Source organism: Prionailurus viverrinus, chromosome C1, assembly GCF_022837055.1.
Source record: "Prionailurus viverrinus isolate Anna chromosome C1, UM_Priviv_1.0, whole genome shotgun sequence".
NCBI lineage: Eukaryota > Metazoa > Chordata > Mammalia > Carnivora > Felidae > Prionailurus > Prionailurus viverrinus.
The window spans coordinates 160,614,166-160,632,771 of NC_062568.1; the positions used below are offsets into that span (position 1 = coordinate 160,614,166).

At 42.5% G+C, this 18,606-nt stretch overlaps 1 protein-coding gene across 7 annotated transcripts in view; it reads right to left on the reverse strand.

Moving 5' to 3' along the window:
- Positions 1-480: 480 nt before the first annotated feature.
- Positions 481-18,606, reverse strand: part of AK4 (adenylate kinase 4) — a 76,538-nt gene continuing 58,412 nt past the window's right edge. For 5 of the 7 annotated variants that reach the window (XM_047872640.1, XM_047872641.1, XM_047872643.1 and 2 more), the window contains 3 exons: positions 12,837-13,009; positions 9,438-9,556; positions 931-6,779 (listed from right to left, as the gene is read on the reverse strand). In XM_047872640.1, coding sequence (XP_047728596.1) covers positions 6,665-6,779; positions 9,438-9,556; positions 12,837-13,009 — 407 coding nt within the window. In that variant the 3' untranslated portion in view covers positions 931-6,664. Of the gene's footprint in view, positions 567-741; positions 811-930; positions 6,780-9,437; positions 9,557-12,836; positions 13,010-18,606 lie in introns of those variants that run through there. The other 2 variants (XR_007155030.1, XM_047872642.1) reach the window with 2 other exon arrangements.

Genomic DNA, 18,606 nt, shown 5'->3' on the forward strand with positions numbered 1-18,606 from the left:
TAGGATCCCAGTTGAAAGAAGAGCCCTAGGAGACTGACAGTCTCATTGGAGAAGGAAGGAGATTGGTGACCATGCTCTGGCTCCTGAGGCTTCCACTCAGAAGTGGCACACTTCATTTTTGCTCGTATTTCATTGGCAAGTCAGTATGCCCAAACATAAAGCCAATGGGGCAGAAAAGTAAAATTCTCCTAAAGAGTGAATGGCTTTAACTTTGATACAATCTACCACATAGCCACCATATCCGGTTCACCTTCTAGGGGCATGGAGGCCTGTGGGACATTTCCTCAGGCTTCTAAGTCAGTGAGCTTTGGAACCCAGCTAAGGGGAAGCCCCTGCAGGAGACAGGAGAATGTGAGGTTGGGAGAAGCCAGGGCATCCCCCATCTCCCCCCCCTCCCTCCGCCCCCCCCCCCCCGCCCCCCAGTTGCAGGAAGGCTTCTGCAGAGGCTGGCTGTATTTCCATGACTCTAGCATCCAGCAGCCAGGTCTCCTGAGTTTCCTGCTTCTGCTGAGTTGGCCCTTGACACTATGATCTTAGACTCACATCCTCTGATCCAGTCTCCTAATCTGCAAGGTAGGGGGAGAATCTACTCACATCATCCAGTTGTTTCAAGAACAAAACTAAAGAATGTTTATGAAAATATGCAAAGAATGAAGTGCTAGATAAAAAAAGTGCTTGAATGTATACAAAGTGAGGCAGCATGGTGTTGCAGAAAAGGAGACTGGGGATCATAATGCTTACGTTCATGATCTTGCTCTGCCACCAACTGTCACCTCATCCAGGCAACACTGTGTTCACTATTTTCCTCATCTGCAAATTGGAGATAACAATGTTGATAATGAAGCGGTCACAGAATAGCATAAATGTGAAGAGCTATGAAGATGTATACTCTCAAGTGTAAAAAGCAATACAAATGTTAAATTAATTCACTAGTTATAAGCAGGAAAAAAAAACTTTATTTCTATCAAATTAAAAAGTAGGAATCAATCTTCAAGCAAGATAATCAAAATAGTCAATAACAATTAACAGTTAGGAGAGCATGTACAGATTAGACTACAGGTTTAGATACTCTGAATTAAGCACATACACCCAAATCAAGAAGGCTGACAACTTTCACTGAAGAAAAGCACTGACTCATCATAAACACACAACTTCTGGGAAACTGGAGCTGACTTTTCACAGGACAGTAAACCGAAGTGACAAGTTGTCATTGGCTTAAGAGAACAGATTTGAGCTTGAGAGGGGTCACAGTGAAACGCCATTGTAATGCAACAATTTCCCCAGAGATCTGTTCATCTCAAAAACAGGAATATATAAAAATCAGTAGTACAAATTCTCATAAAACTAGAAAAACCCTCTAAGCCCTAACACCTTGGAGCTTACATAAAGACTGAGTTTTTTTTTTTTTCTTCCCTTTACCCTTCTCTAAATTAAATACAAAACAGTTTGTTTTTATTTAGCACATTTCTGACTTCACAGCCAAAGCTTTAAAATGAAGAAAGGTTTTATGAAATGGAATTAGACACACACCAACCCCAGGGAGAATCACAAGGTGCACTTGGTGTAACTTACAAAAGTTACAGACAGGAAATCTTTATTTCCAGGAAGACACATGCTGTTTCCTGGAATAGCGTAATTATTACCCGGAAGGAATGCACATCCATGCCATCCAAGGGCTCTTGTCCCCTTGGAAATGTTTCACCATCTCTCCCTCCCTCTCCCTACACACACACACACACACACACACACACACACACACACACACACACATATGCTCACTGATCAAATTGGGGGAATTTCCCTGAAGCATACAGAATAATGGCATTTATTTTGGCAAGAATTGTGCAATTTGTTAAAAGAAAGATAAGGTATGGCATTTATGAACAACTGTAATTATAGTATATCTCAACAGATGCAGGAAGTATATTTTTCTTCATAGTTGAAATACGGCTTCATGGGTTTCCCAACATCTGGCTCTTGCACACTCTTCATCTAGAAACCAGACTGGATCAGTTATATGTGGAAAGGGATGATAACTTATGACTAGACCACACTCCCGTATTAAAAAAAAAAAACAAAACAAAACGAAACAAACAAACAAAAAAAACAGGCTGCATTGCTAGGTTCTCCTTTTGAGACACCAAATAGACCAGGGAGTTACTAAAAATGCAAGGGAAATAGAAAGCAATTCATACTAAGAACACAACTTGGCCTTATGAATTGCCTCTCTGGCAAAATTAAATGCAGCAAAAAAAGATACTGTGTTTTAAATGAAAGGTAATAAATGAAATTCATCAGGTAGATATGAATGTCTCCCGAGATCCTGTAACTCAGCAGAGTGCAGATGAGATATATGCTCTCTGTATATACAGTGTGCAACTACCACCAAGACCCACTGAGTGCCCACTTCTTGCCTCAGCACCAGAGTGCCAAAAGCAAAGATTCCAAGTACAATCAAATAACACTGCTTTACCTATTAATTAGAATGGGGAACTCAAAGGAGGAAAAGGTACAAAAAAAGGCCCTTTTGGATTTCTTGATTAATCCCTATAGATACATGAAAATACAAACTTAAGTGAACAGAATGATTGCAGTTTTTACACAGAGGCTAGATAACTAAAACATCTATTACGTTAGGGTAACTACTGCAGATTTAATTAGACAATGCACATAATGCACTTAGCATTAAGTACCAATAAACAGGAACTACTAGGAATGCATATGTCTTAACATATTTGAAATTTGTGGTCTTTATGACCTAAGCAGGACCCCCAGCAGGCTGGTAAGCTGTTTAAACTGCTAAACAGCTAAAGTCAAATACTGAAATCAGTTTAGTGAACTAAATTTTCTAACAGTCCTATTTATGGTTTTGCACAGGCACCCATCTATCTAAAACCATCCTGTCTCAACATTTTTAAGTGGTAGGTGGGCGAAGCCACAGCAGTAGCTCTTTCCAAGAATCCCTTTTATCCATTGGCTGTTATTACCTTTTTCCTTCCCTACCAAAGGGAGGGGCACACCCTGGGTAAAGCTGGAGCTCATCTGAGCTTGGCTGCTGGAGGGTGGTGGGGAGTGACCCTGGGCAGGGCGGATAACACAGGAAACCAATCTCCCCTGGTTTCCACCAGAATTGTGCATGACAAGCAGTGCCACATCAGATGGCACGCAAAGGTGTGAATGTAGCATTCAGGATCATGTTAATACGCAATGTGACATAGGCAAGATGGTATGCTGGGGGCTCCATCACCTGCCAGCACTTCAGGAAGGATGTTTATCATCAGGGCCTTATTTGGGGGTGGGAGTAAGGGAGTAATTTCTCCTGGTATCAGGGAAGAAAAGTGAGTAGCATCTAACTCCCAGAAGCCCAGATCTACAGGGAGCCCTATAGTTGAAGGCGGCTGAAGTGTTAAGGTCTCTTAGGGGTACAATACCATGGATACCAAAAGCCTAGGTAGGTGAGGAACATGAAGGAACCTGACCCCTCCACAGATTAGCCTGGACCCAAGCCCAGCCTATTTCAACAGCCTTTCATTTTATAAGTGAGAAGTTAGGAAAGAAGATCAAAGGCTCAGATCTTCCTCTAGCAGCTCCCTTTGCTTAAGCAAAGCGGGGAGGGGGAGAACAGTCCCATATAGAGCTGAATGTCACTTCTGCTACTTTTGATGAGGCCACTTGGAAATACGAGCAAAATCAAGCAGGCTCAGCACCCTAGGTTGGTTGGGACAGGACACAGATAGTTAACATCCAGGAGCAAACTCAGGCTGCAGAATCAGGAAAACCTGGGTGTGAGTCCTGGCTGGACTGTCTGTTGGCAGCAAGAGCCTGGGCAAGATGCTTCACATCTCTGACCCTTGTCTTCCTTGTTCATAAACATGGCTTCATGCCTATCTCAAAGGATGCTTGAAAGATTAAATGAGTGTTTGCTAAGGTCCTAGAACTTTACCTATCGCCCAAAGGCCTTCAGTAAATGATACTTATTTTATGTCTGCCTTAGTGTTAAAGGATATTAAACACAGCAATGTCTCCAAGTTCTAAGTAAGTGGGAAGCCTGTTCAGACAATGAAAAGCAAAATTAATTCACAACTGGCTAAATCACAGAATATGTGGACCGGTAGGAATCTTATAGACACCCAAATTACTCTCTTTGCAGAACTGTGAAGGAACCGTATCTGTGGCAGTAGAAGAAAAACCAAGAAAAGATGTCCCTTTAGCTTTTATCAAAATATTTTCAAGAGAATTTTAATTTTTTACAAAATTACTGGAGAAAATGCTAGAGAGCTTGTTGAAGAAAATCTGAAATAGACTTTTTAGGCCACTGAACATGAAATAAGTATCATCTTTCAAAGACGCATGGAAAAGGTGTTTGTCTTTTTTATTGGTCTCACCAAGCACAGGGCCCTCACCAAGCACAGAAACAGCAAATGCTGTTGAGACACTGAGAGGCTCCCACACTGACTATAACTATCTATTCTGCTGGAGGAGAGGAGGGAAGGATTGAGAACTAGAGTATGGCACCAGGGACCAGCCATTTCCCATAACTCTCTCAAAAACTCCAAAGGGAGTCTGTTAAACAAAAAGAGAAGTAAAGGAAGAGTCATGTAGATTTTTCCACTTACAAAAGGACACACACATTCCTCTCTTGAATTACCCATAAAACAACCTTAACTCTCTACTTTTCCTAGTTTTTAGAAATTGTCTCCATGGCAGTACTAGTCTAAATTGTGCAACTTTCTTCATATCAGGTTTGTTTTCTCCGTACCTGGTTCCCCAGGAAACCTGAGCTTTACCTACAGGTCTGATTTTCACCCTGTCCCCACCAACCGGCATTCAAACACGGCTCTTCTAAAGCACTAGAAGTCCATATCATGCACTGATGTTTCACAGACCTGAACTGGGCACCTCCATTGCATACACCCAAAAAGTAACATGGTGATTCAGAGAATGAGGAGGAGACCAGTCTATGTTTCCACTAAGGTAGTCAAAGAACATTCTCACGAAGGTATAGAGGAGAGGAACTGTCAAGAGTGGGGCAGTATTTGTAAGGAAGATGCAACGATTACCATACAGAACACATCTGCCAGGGAATTGACTGGAGATTCTCCAGGACATCTTCAGAAAATAAACAATGCATTGCAACACCAGAGGCGTGCTGAAATAGGCTCCCCGCCCCCCCCCCCCCCCTTCTCTTCAGTATGAGGAGTTAGAAGTCACTCTCAGGAATAGCAAAGAACCCTCCTTGGGGACAATCACGATGCATGAAGAGGGGTATTTATTTTTAAGGCAACAGGAATAAATTTCATTGTCCTTCCCAGAGGAGAGCCAGAATTACATTAGGTGGCCACCAAGTCTGGAAACCAGGCAAATCTTTAATAAATGGTTTATTGATATTACATTACAAAGAATGACAAAATTGTATCATCTATATTTCTAGACTTAATGGCCACCCCACAGAAAGCATCTTTGGAATAGAAAGAAAAAAAAATTAAGAATTTGTTTTCCCATAATCACAAAGCTGTCATACTCAGTCTGGGCACAGCTAGTGCAACATTTTCCTCAACACACAGGCTCCATTCCCTTTACCAACTATTTATAATATGTTTGGGTCACTCCCAGGAGAAAAACACTGTCAGCATCAATATTTAGCAGCATTTCAAAATACATTTTTTTTGTCTTGAATAAAAAGCTAAACTATTCTTTTAGTGCAGTAATTCCATATGGTCTTATTACTTCTATACACAAGATATGATTCTTTAACATGTATGTAGTATCTCCCATTTTTCTGAAGACTCCCAAAGACTTTGAGGATTTTATTTTTTCATGATAAAAGAAAAGAGCAGTGTCAACCCATGAGGGTCAGCCCAGCAGCATAAGTAGACCCTCTGCAGAGCTCAGTTCCTGCTGCAAGAAGCATCTGGACACCCTCCCCTCACTCTCGGCTCTTAGAAAGGAATCTGAGAGAGATAAAAGCAGTAACTATCTATTACTTCATAGTCTAGGAAGAGAGAAAACAGATGTACCAAAATACAGTCTAATAAAAATACTAGAAGCGAAATCCTTTCATTCCAGGATGTCTGAAAAAGGAGAGACTCTACAGAGCATGGAGGCAGAAAAAGGTATCACTCTGAACAGAAAAGCTAATTGTGGACAGTCACTCAAGGCCAGAGAAGTGACCACAGAGCAACTGGCTTCAATCGCACGGTCACCAGGAAGGGCACATACCAGAGAACTTGGGACAAGGCCGGGGCTACTGCCCTTGGCATTCTCAGGCCACCTGGTGCTGTGGTTCAATAGCCTTTGGGGGGCAGGGAGAACCAGAGGCCAACACCATCACATGTTAAAAGGCTACTATGGCAACAATGTGATGGTCAGAAATCAGCTAGAGTTTGGGTTATACACCCTTTGAAATCCAGCCTGTACTTGCTTTCTTGTGAAGGGCTTGAGACATGCAGAGACATCCTAGACATGTGTGGGTGACCCTTCATCAGAAAGGCAGAGAAGAGCCTCTTCATTAACTCTTTCTCCTCATTTGTTTTCATTTCAGTTCACCATTTAGACTAGAAAAGACGCTGCAAGCTATCCCCGCTAGCTTCTAATTTGGACACGGCACCAATACTACACATACAACTGAATGAATGACATCTTCCTGGTTCTTCATTGGGCGGGCTCAGTATGCTTCTTTGGACTGAATAGGTGTGATCTTGTTTGAGAAAAGCGTGTAAACATAGGGCCAGATTTTGTTAGTCTCCGTCCCAGAAAATTGGTGAAGCACTCCTCGGCTCCTGAAAAATAAAATCCAACACATAAACGCATTTTAGGTTCACTTTTTTAAAAAATGTTTATTTTTGAGACAGAGAGAGAGAGAGAGAGAGAGAGAGAGAGAGAGAGAAAGAGAGAAAGAATGCACAGGGGAGGGGCAGAGAGAGGGGAGACAGAGGACCCAAAGTAGGTTCTGCACTGACAACAGGAAGCCCAATGTGGGGCTCGAACTGACAAACTGTGAGATCATGACCTGAGCCGAAGTCAAAGTCAGATGCTTAACAAACTGAGCCACCCAGGTGACCCTTAGGTTTCTTTTTAACATGATATTAGGGCAGGTGAAGATCCTGGGTATAAAGCAAGCATGATCTCATGGTCTATCACACACACTGCTAAGTGCCAAAGCAGCCCCCGCAAATGTATCAACACCTGCACTTGGGGATACTTAAATAAGGCCACAGCTTTTACAATTCTGGCATGCCTAGCATGATGCCACCTCTTCTTCTCCTATTTAAAACATATCAAAGAGGGGCGCCTGGGTGGCGCAGTCGGTTAAGCATCCGACTTCAGCCAGGTCACGATCTCGCGGTCTGCGAGTTCGAGCCCCGCGTCAGGCTCTGGGCTGATGGCTCAGAGCCTGGAGCCTGTTTCCGATTCTGTGTCTCCCTCTCTCTCTGCCCCTCCCCCGTTCATGCTCTGTCTCTCTCTGTCCCAAAAATAAATAAACGTTGAAAAAAAAAATTAAAAAAAAAAACAAAACATATCAAAGAGGGGCGCCTGGGTGGCTCAGTCAGTTGAGTGTCTGACTCTTGATTTCGACTCAGGTCACGATCCCAGGATCGTGGGACTGAGCCGCGTTGACAGGCTCCACACTGAACATGCAGCCTGCTTAACATTCTCTCTTTCTCTCTCTCCTGCCCCTCTCTGTGGCTCGCATGTTCTTAAAAAAAACAAAAAAAGAGGGGCGCCTGGGTGGCTCAGTCGGTTAAGCATCCGACTTCGGCTCAGGTCATGATCTCACGGTCCATGAGTTTGAGCCCCATGTCAGGCTCTGTGCTGACAGCTCAGAGCCTGGAGCCCGTTTCAGATTCTGTGTCTCCCTCTCTCTCTGCCCCTCCCCTGTTCATGCTCTCTCTCTGTCTCAAAAATAAATAAACGTTAAAAAAAAGAAAAAAAAAAAAAAGAAAAAAAAAGAAAACCATATCCAAGAATAACATTATATGGACAATACCAAATTTGCCTCAGTACACACTTTCAAAAAACAGATCACTGGGGCACCTGGGTGGCTCACTCAGTTAAGCATCTGACTTCGGGTCAGGTCACGATCTCAAGGTTCCTGAGTTTGAGCCCCGTGTCCAGCTCTGTGCTGACAGCTCAGAGCCTGGAGCCTGCTTTGGATTCTGTGTCTCCCTCTCTCTCTACCCCTCCCCTCACTCTGTCTCTCTCTCCCTCAAAAATAAATAAACATTAAAAATTTTAAAACAAAACAAAACAGATCATTGACAAACTTTGGTACTATAAAACCCTTGTTACTTACAACAGATCACAAAACACAGGATAGATCACAGTAACATGATCAGGAACTTCTAATCTAAAGGCCTGCTAATTTATTTGGGAGCTGAAGGGTCAGAAATTGATTTATAGTGGAGGCTGTAGACAGCTGTCCTGAATGCAGTCTGCAAATGGGTTTTGTTTGGTTCGCACGCTGTTAAAAATGTTATCTGTTGCTAATAGTTTTAAAAATTGGGATTTACACACACACACACACACACACACACACACACACACACACACACCCGCTCCCACATACACACAAAGCCAGATTTCTGCTTCTCCTGAGAAATAGGTATCACTAGCCACTCTGGGTCTGAGTGCCCCTGTGGTAATAATTGGCTGAACATCATAAAGCAGCTGTACAGTTCAACTGTCACTCACCTGCCCAGATTAACACAGCCGTACCAGGTTTGACACTCATTTCCAATACCTGCCTGGCCCCCGGAACCATATGAATCTGCCATCTGTACCTTATAGTTTTAGCTTTTTTTTTTCCTTGGGTTAAATTCCCTCCTAGACATAGCTAGTCAAGAGGTCCCTTCTAATCTTCCATCCAAATGACATACGTGGGAGTGTCAAAATATAAACCATTATTTCAGCTCCTTAAAAAGAAAGATGAATAGGGGCGCCTGGGTGGCGCAGTCGGTTAAGCGTCCGACTTCAGACAGGTCACGATCTCGCGGTCCGTGAGTTCGAGCCCCGCGTCAGGCTCTGGGCTGATGGCTCGGGGCCTGGAGCCTGTTTCCGATTCTGTGTCTCCCTCTCTCTCTGCCCCTCCCCCGTTCATGCTCTGTCTCTCTCTGTCCCAAAAATAAATAAACGTTGAAAAAAAAAAATTTAAAAAAAAAAAAAAAGAAAGATGAATATAATTCTACACGTAATTTTACAACCAGACAGAGAGGATCAGGTTTCGGTCCTTGTATTACAAGAATTTCAGCACGAAAGAACTGGACTATATCTCCCATGTACAACCCCCAACATTTCACCTGACCTGCAGGGAGGGACTGGGCCTTTAGGATTTATCTAGCTTAAAGAAACACTACCCTACCTCAGTCCAGTGTCCTTCCCACTAGGCACCATACTGTTTTAATTGGCCCTCCACCATGAAAATGTTGAAGCACACTCACTTGTATAATTCAATGACTGGCTTTGCCACATCCTTGTACTGTCTTAGCCGGGCAGCAACTGCTTCAGGTTTATCATCCTCCTGCTGGACTAATGGTTCACCAGTAATGTCATCAATCCCCTACAAATACCAGAGAAACCAGTTAATACGGCCAATAGCTGGGCCATTCCATAGACGAAAAACTTTCCTATGCAAAACCCATGTATTCACCTTTGACACCTCCCACATGATGAATTAGGCCTGATGACAATGGTAATAGTGAACGTAGTTGAAAAAAAGAAATAACACTCTTAACAGTATGTTAGCCTTATCCATTGAGAGCTGACATGAAATCGTTATTAACTTCTCAGATCTTTCTGAACATGTAACACTGCTACTGATAAATGATATTTTCAATTTATAGTTTAAAACTCCATGCTGCCTCCCCCAACAATAAACGACCTTTAGACACTATCACTCTGGCCCTCTAAATATTCCTAAAACAGCCTTGCTTTCTAAAGTTTGAGCTGTTAATAAGGAAAATAAATCATCTCAAAGAACCAGGTGGTTTACTTAGGAGAACACTGATCTAGGAGAAGGTATCTCTCTCCTACCTCTGCTAGCTTTCAAATCCTTTTCTGAGATTAATCTTACTCAGGCTATTTTACTAGATCACATAATGACTTGCCTAAAGGTAGATTAAATAGGCATGAATCATATACCCATGACAAACAAGAACAAACATTCCGAGAACTGAAAAGCTGCAATTCTAAGAACCTGATTTTTGACATATTTTAACCTTCTCAGGAAACATATCTACTTAAAAATGGCAACGTGCACATAAGAAGATCTTGCGTTCTGTGTCCACGGCTATTACCCACCAGGGGAGATAGTCACATGAAATAAATCTGTCAAAAGGCAGGCTAGAGCAGAACCAAAAGGTTCAGACAACTCAACTGGATAATCAGAAACCAGCTATAAATTTGAAACACACTAAAATTCCATTACAGCTCAGGGCCTTGGGTACATAATTTATGCTTATGATTTGTTGGTGAGCCCCATAATCATCACATGTGTATTCCATGGCTGTTACCCTGACACAACAGGAGAGATGGGGGTGGGAGAAAGCTGTACATCACCTCTACTTTCATCTCCTTTACTTATGGTTGCAAAGCTCAGAAGTCATTTCTAGGACCTCAGAGCACCAGTGAATACAACAACTACTTCTAGAACGAGCAGAATGATGCTGGGGTGACAGCATCCCTCCTTCCAGGACAGCCTGGCCACAGTGGCTGGTAGAGGTATCCCAGACTAGCACTTCCACTGCTGACTTTGGGGGCAGCACTGTAATAACTGCAGGTGTTATTTTAGTATACCCAGTCTTTGGAAAGCAACTTAATATTAAAGGTTCTCAAACTTTAAGAAAATCTTTGCTCCAGCAGGGCTAGGAGGAGCTAAAATGTGAAGCATCTGTGTTGGACTTCAGTGCAGATTCAGAACCCTCTTTTCCCCTCCATCATTTTTCCCCCTCTACTAGCTTCTTGAAAAAGAAAGGAGGAAGGGACCTAATACAGGAATTCCAGAAGTATTTACTATATTTTTAAAAAGATTTCTGGGGCACTGGGGTAGCTCAATTAGTTAAGCACCGACTTCAGCTCAGGTCATGATCTCATGGTTCGTGGGTTCGAGCCCCTCATCAGGCTCTGTGCTGAGAGCTCCGAGCCTGGAGCCTGCTTTGGATTCTGTGTCTCCTCTCTCTGCCCCTCCCCAACTCATGCTCTTTCAAAAATAAACAAATGTGAAAAAGAAAAAAAAAGACTTCAAAAGGCAACTAGTTCATTTTGCCCAAATGAATAAGACTCACTGGAACTTTATCAATGGCGCTCATGAGCTGGGAAGGCATCCTTACCCTCTTGAAGATGGTTTTCTGTAGTAATTATTGACTCTATCGATATTCAGGTCTACCTATTCCATACACATTAATCCAATAAGATACAACTGTCACCTCTTTCACATTTGGAGGATTAAAAATAATACTATCTGCCTCCCCATAATTGGAGTTAAGAATCATATTGAACTAATTCCTATCATTACCAGAAAGAATAGTAATTCTTTAAATGAGTTCATTAACTTAAAAAGTTTCTTGGGGCACCTGGTAGCTCAGTTGGTTAGGCGTCTGATTCTTGATTTTGGCTCAGGTCATGATCTCACAGTTCATGAAATCGAGCCCCACGTTGGGCTCTATGCTGACAGCATGGAGCCAGCTTGGGATTCTCTCTCCCCCTCTCTCTCTCTGCCCCTTACCCACTGCACACACACTCTCTCTCAAAAATAAAATAAAAATTTTTAAAAATAAATTTCTTTAAACATGTACCTTTATACATGCTTATTTTATGTAAACATGCTGTTTTTTTGAACTTGCTATTCCTCTAGTCTTCCCCCTTTACATCCTTACTCCCATCTCTCCCATGACCCCACCCACTTTAACCCCAGTTCTTCATCCAGACCCAGTGTTAACCATTTATCCCTGGTCTTATGAAGCCAGAGAGCACTTATAAACACACACACAAACAGATATGTGTAAAGAAAGACAGTCACTGTTTTACAAAAATGGAATCATTGTGCTATTTGCTTTTCATATTCAGTAATACACCTGGAGGAAATGTTTCTTCAGGTCAAAGTATATAGCACAAAGTCTTTCTTTTTACTGACTACAAGACGTAGATATTCTCTAATTCATTTAATCATCCCCTGCAAATGAGCATTCATTTTTGTTTTCAGATTGTTTTGTTTTTCCCTAAAATCAACACTGGAATAAGCGTCACTGTGTACATGATCTTACCTGCTAGTGCTTTCATTTCCATAACCTATACTGACAGTGGTGGGTTGAATGAAATAAAAATTTTAATGTAGGGGCGCCTGGGTGGCTCAGTCGGTTGAATGACGACTTCAGCTCAGGTCATGATCTCACAGCTTGTGAGTTCAAGCTCCACATCGGGCTCTGTACTGACAGCTCAGAGCCTGGAGCCTGCTTCGAATTCTGTGTCTCCCTCTCTCTCTGCCCCTCCCCCACTCACACTCTGTCTCTCTCTCTCTCTCTCTCTCTCTCTCTCTCTCTCTCTCAAAATAAACATTAAAAAAAAATTTTTAATGTACATTGCTAGATTGCTTTTTAAAAAGACTACAAATACTAGGTCTGATAAAGATGAGAGTATCATTTTTCTCAGATCCCCACCAGCAATAGATGTTATAAACTTGAATTTGCCTTCTTTGACCACTAGTGAATGAGAAATTTCAAATACATTTGGCCATGTAGATTTGTTCTTTTTTGAATCATCTATTCATATCCTTCCTATACTTTACAACCGAAATGCTGTGCCTCTTTCTTGTCAGTCTGTCAAAGGGCCCTGTATAGTCTTACATGCACATGAGGTGGATTGAAGTCCAGGTTATACACCCTTCCACTGGGAGGGTGAATCCAACGTCGGCTGAGACGGTCTTTGAGTGTTTCAAATGGAATGTTCAAAGTGATCACTAGATCCAGCTCGCAGATTCTGTCCAGGGCTTCAGCCTGTACTAATGTCCTAGGAAAACCTAAATGCCAAAAACAAAACATATCAAATGCAAGACATTTCCCAATTCCAATCAGTCAATGAAATATTTTCAGTGACAGAATAATCAAATCTATACATATGTCACCCAGAATGAAGTTTTTATCAGACATTTATGTCTACCTCCTTAAATTTAATGCTAGAAGAAAATAGGCTACTTTAAAACCCAGTTTTGGCATTTGGGACACTGAAAGATTAAGGGGTCACATGACACAAGCAGAGAGTATACTAAACTAAAAAAACACTAAACCAGTTCTAGCTTTGCTCTTAACTACTCATGTAACCCTAGGCAAGTTATATCACCTCCATTTCCTCTTCTGTTAAAGAAGTGAAGGAACAAAATTATATTTGTGTCCTTTTATAGCTTTAACAGCTGATAAGTATATTATTCATAGGCTATCCCCAAAATTATATATACATATACATGTATATATTTTTTTCTCCATTCCCCACTCTTACAAAACTCAACATGTGGTCTGCAATCTAGTATAGTAACCACAGAAATGAGAAAAAGCATTTAGGAATTTTATAGCAATTCCACAGTAATTTCAAGCCTAGTGAATCTAAAATTTATGGTTGAATTTGTGGTTTTCTTTTAATTTTTCTAGTAATTTGCTCTTGTCGTATTTGATAAAAGGATTGCTCTGCAGTAGACGGGGGCGGGGGGGGGGGGCTGCGAGAAACTGGAAGCTCCAGGCTTCCCTTGGAGCTTATTTTCTAATTTCTCCAATAAGGAAAATTATCCAACGGTCCCCATAGTGTCTAACCTGTGATGCTGTTTATTACAGAAGATGAAGTTACATCTTTTCCAAAAAGACACAAGAATAGAGAGCACCAAACCTGGGGCATGTGTTCAACTCTATTGTTATGACAGGGAAAGAAAAGGCAAGTTCAAACAGAAGTGGGAAAAAGCTTATCTTGCAGGGCAGATCTCAGTTCATTAGCTATCACATGGCTAACACAAGGTAATCACAGGCTCCCAGAAGAAACTGCCTTCACATTCTTGTATGCTGTCCTCCCATGACCCATTAATGCATTTGGACTGGCTTCAACAGAGAAATAGGTTATTTCTAATTTTTTTAAATGCTTATTTATTTTTGAGAGAGAAAGAGACAAAGTGAATGTAGGAGGGTCAGAGAGAAAGGGAGACAGAGCCTGCAGCAGGCTCCAGGCTCCAAGGTGTCAGCACAGAGCCTGACGTGGAGCTCAAACCCACGAGCCGTGAGATCATGACCTGAGCCAAAGTCAGATGCTTAACCAACTGAGCCACCCAGGCACCCCTAGAAATAGGTACTTCTAATCCTGCAGCCCAGGTGTTGCCTGAGCCAATAGCCCAGCATTGTCTCCCTCCTCCCAGAGTGACTCTCTGGCTAAGCATCCTCTTCACAAAAAAGGCACCCACACACTGGGAAACTATACAAGAAGTACGTTCATGGTGGTTTTCTTTGCAGTGGGAAGATGGGGGATTCCTTTCTACTCTTCTAGTTTCTCATTTTTTTTAATTGAGCATACAGTGCTTTCAGAATGGAAACAAAATTCTGCCCTTAAATAAAGAGCTGCTAAGTGGATTTTTTTCAAATCTCAATATAATTTGTTAGACCAAGTTACGATTACTTAACATTTAGGGAAATGAAAGGTCAAACTGTATCTGCCTAAGGTCAAGCACACTGTGGAGACGTGGCCTTAACACTGGCACACAGTGGGCAAACATTTCCATGTAACACTAGGGTAGCTGTCTTCTAGTCTTCTGTTCAGTGGCCATACTTATTTGACCAGTTGCCTTACTTTAAAATCCCAGTTTAATTCTGTGAAATTATAGGACTCTGTCAAGCTCTGTGAACTCATTATGTAATTTTTTCTTTCTGTTATGGAATGGCTTGACTGCTTACATATGAACTTATTAAGCGGCCTCTCTTTTGATTATTAAGTTCAAAAAGAAACTTAATTTTAGAATTGGGGCTTCACAGCAACTGGATGTATCCTGGAGCTTCAAATATATGATAACTACCAGGCAGATAATAACGTGATACTCTCTGGGTCACCAAGGAGCAAGATTTGGCCCCAAGTGGGCCCTCATGGCTCAATTCAATCTATGGCTACATAGGTTGGATGGTAGGCAAGGAGTCTCAGAAGAGTCCAGATAAAACCATGCCTCCTCTACTTTTCCACCAAATTCCTTATTGAATACTACACATACCCTCAACCAGGTCCTTTTTTCCATCTCCCTTTCTCCAACAGCTCACTCTAGGTCAGACTGGGGATGCTGCAGAGAGAACTTTGGTAGCAAACCTGGAGCCCCAGACTTAAGTCTATTAGTCAACTTTAGCCTAAGTTCCCCTACACTGTGCACCACAGTCTGCTTTAGAAGATGGGTTTCCTGAAATGGGATTTAAGATATGCCTTACTCCCTTTGTTATTCTCTGGCACTGTACCTGGGACATTCTAAACTGAAATTCCAGCAAAGTGAGGGCAGTGAGCCTTCCCCAGAAGGGCACTCTTTCCCTGACTGCCAGGTCCTAGCTTTCCCTGTAGAGCTCACTCTTCATGAAGGCTCCAAAGTGACAACTGGAGGGGCGCCTGGGTGGCTCAGTCAGTTAAGCATCCAACTTCTGCTCAGGTCATAATGTCATGGTTCGTGGGCTCGAGCCCCATGTCGGGCTCTGTGCTGACAGCTCAGGAGTCTGGAGCCTGCTTTGGATTCTGTGTCTCCCTCTCTCTCTGCCCATCCCCTGCTCATGCTCTCTCCTCTCTCTCAAAAATAAAAAATTTTTTTCAAATTGACAACTGGAGTTAGATTTAGAGGCCTGCAGCCAAAACAACCCCAAGATCAATCTCTATGCTTTCCCCAAATCCTTTTTCAAGGAAAACTCATTTTCTAAATCAGTGGCTTCCAAAGGGACCCTTGCTAGAGTATGAAAAGAAAACAGAGCCTCTGTTGCATTGTTTTGTTCACTGTTTTTTCAGATTCTAGTTTGGAGAGTGCATTTTATAAGGTATATGGTAGTAAAACTGTATATGCACATAATTCACACATATCCATATACTGAAGATATAAAGTTAACATTTTTACTGAAAATTGTGCACAAAGAATTTTAGAAATCACTCCTCTGAGGACCTGAGTTCTCAGCCTCAGTCCCTGTCCTGGGGTTCTCAGCATCACTAGCCACTATCCTGACAATAAAACATTGTTCTTTATCCTTTGCATAAAATATAGAAACTGAGTATAGCGTCAACAAAGAATAGGAAGCTCTGAAAGAGAATACACAGTTCCTCCCACAAATAAAAGCTCAAATCTTATCGGCTAAAGTTTCTAGCCTAAAGACCAGTCTGTTCAACTCCCCCACAACTGTTTCTGAACTCTGGTGCCCTCTGGAGGAATGGGTGGAAAATGCAACTGTGTACCAAATAAACTCGAAACAGATTTCAAAAATGTTAGGTAGTGTCTACCTTCTAGGCTTTCACATTCAGACCCACTAATGACCAGAGAATCATTAATTCTTGTGGCTTAGAGGTCTTCTGTTAGGACAGTGGCTCCTATCATAGCCTCCCATCCTCAAAATGTGTTAAAGTTGAAAGAACCATGGAAAATACAGAAGCCTACGTAATGAAAGCTAAAATGTAAGAGTTATATTTTAAGATGCTAATGTTGTTGGAATGCAACCATTTTTATGGTTCAGAAGTACCAACAAGAGAAATAAGTCATTCCACAACTTTAATGGTTCTCCATCTGATGGGGCACATCAACATTATCAGGGAAGACTTACAAGGGGGGAAAAGAGCTTATGGGTACTCAGATTCCATATCATTCTTCCTAGAATGGATCATCTGGGAGCAGGAGCAGGACTTAGGTATTTTTTTAAAGTTACCTAGGTGACTCGGACTGGTTAAGAAACCACCAAACTTCTCAGTGACAGCAACAGTGTAAGTGCAAAACTAACTACTTGTATCTATCCCATTCGGGGGACATGTCAACACCTCTTTTAAACAGGTACAAAAACACTTTGCAGAGAATCCTCTTTACCTCAGTTTCATGGCAAGAGGGGAACTGGGAAGGAAATTCCCAGAGACAAATCTTTCCAGATTCACTAAGCCCCTAACTCAAGCCACCTGTTTATGCTATTCCTGTCCAGGATCTTACCTGTAAAAAAAGTGGTGTGGCAAGGGAAAGTACAGTATAACAGAACAGTGGGCAAAGATCTGGATGCCAGCTGTGGTTTCAAAAGTGAGGAGAAGCTGCAGTAAGCCAGAAACCTCAGGGCTTGGCGGGACGTGTCTGGAACCAGACACACCTGGACTTCATTCCCAGTTCTCCCTAGCCAGAACTGCAAGAACATCCACCAGCTTTGTGTAATCTCTCTGGTCCTTAGTTTTCCCAGATATACAACAAGGGCGTATCAATTTGCTGGGGTCGCCATAACAAAGTACCACAGAACAGGTGGCTTGAACAACAGAGATTTAAGGTCTCATGGTCCTGGAGGCTAAAAGTCTGAGATCGAGGTGTCAGGTAGGGTTGGTTCCTTCTGAGGCCTCACTCGTTGGCTTGCAGATAGCTTCCTTCTTCCTGTGTCTCCCATAGGATTTTTCCTCTGTGTGTGCCTGTATCCTAACTTCCTCTTCTTATAAGGACACTACACTAGTCATTGCAGATTAGGGCCCACCCTCATGACCTCATTTAACTTAATTACCTCTCCAGTGACCTTATCTCCAAAAAAGAGTCAAATTATAAGGTACTAGGGGTCAGGACCTCCAACAGATGAATTTAAGGTGGCGGGGGCAGGGGACACAACTCAGTCCATAACAAAAGGTAATGCCTACTGCATGGCTGTTTTGAGGATTAAGAGAGACAATCTTTGTAGAATGTTTAAGATGTAAAGTGTTAGGCACAGAGTGAGCACGCAATAAATGGCCGCTGCTGCTCTAGGTAGAGCTCTCCTGGGAGCTCAACTGGTTTCCCAGTTCAGCATGAAGGAAAGGTCCTCATCCCCCAGCTGGCTTCTATTTCCTTTCCTGAGATTTGCTAGTTTGGGGAGTCACTGGTGCTCTGTGCTCTCTACCATAACTAGAGCCCAGCACCTCTAGTTATTAGCCTGCACAGACTGCACATTCTGGAACCCACCCATCAAAAGGGAGCTCGTGCCAGGCAAGCTCTGAACCTGGCACACCACCTACCTCGTTTTTTGAATAGTAAAGCACCTTAAGTCTACTTTCCTGATCCAGTTCAATACGTCATCATGATGAGCTCTGATCTGGGTGAAAGTGAAACTGGTAAATTCAGTGCAAAGTTTCAGCCTTAAGCTGCTGACAATACACGTGTACCTTGACGTGGCAACGGGACATTAAGTTCCAAGGAACTAATCCATTTGCAGCCTGCGTTAACTATAACATGGAATCCAAGTGAAGAAACATGATGGCCTGGGGCGCCTGGGTGGCTCAGTCGGGTAAGCTCAGGTCACGATCTTGTGGTTCGTGGGTTCAAGCCCCGCGTTGGGCTCTGTGCTGACAGCGCAAAGCCTGCTTAGGATTCTCTCTCTCTCCCTCTCTCTCTGCCCCTCCCCTGCTCCCATTCTCTTTCTCACACAC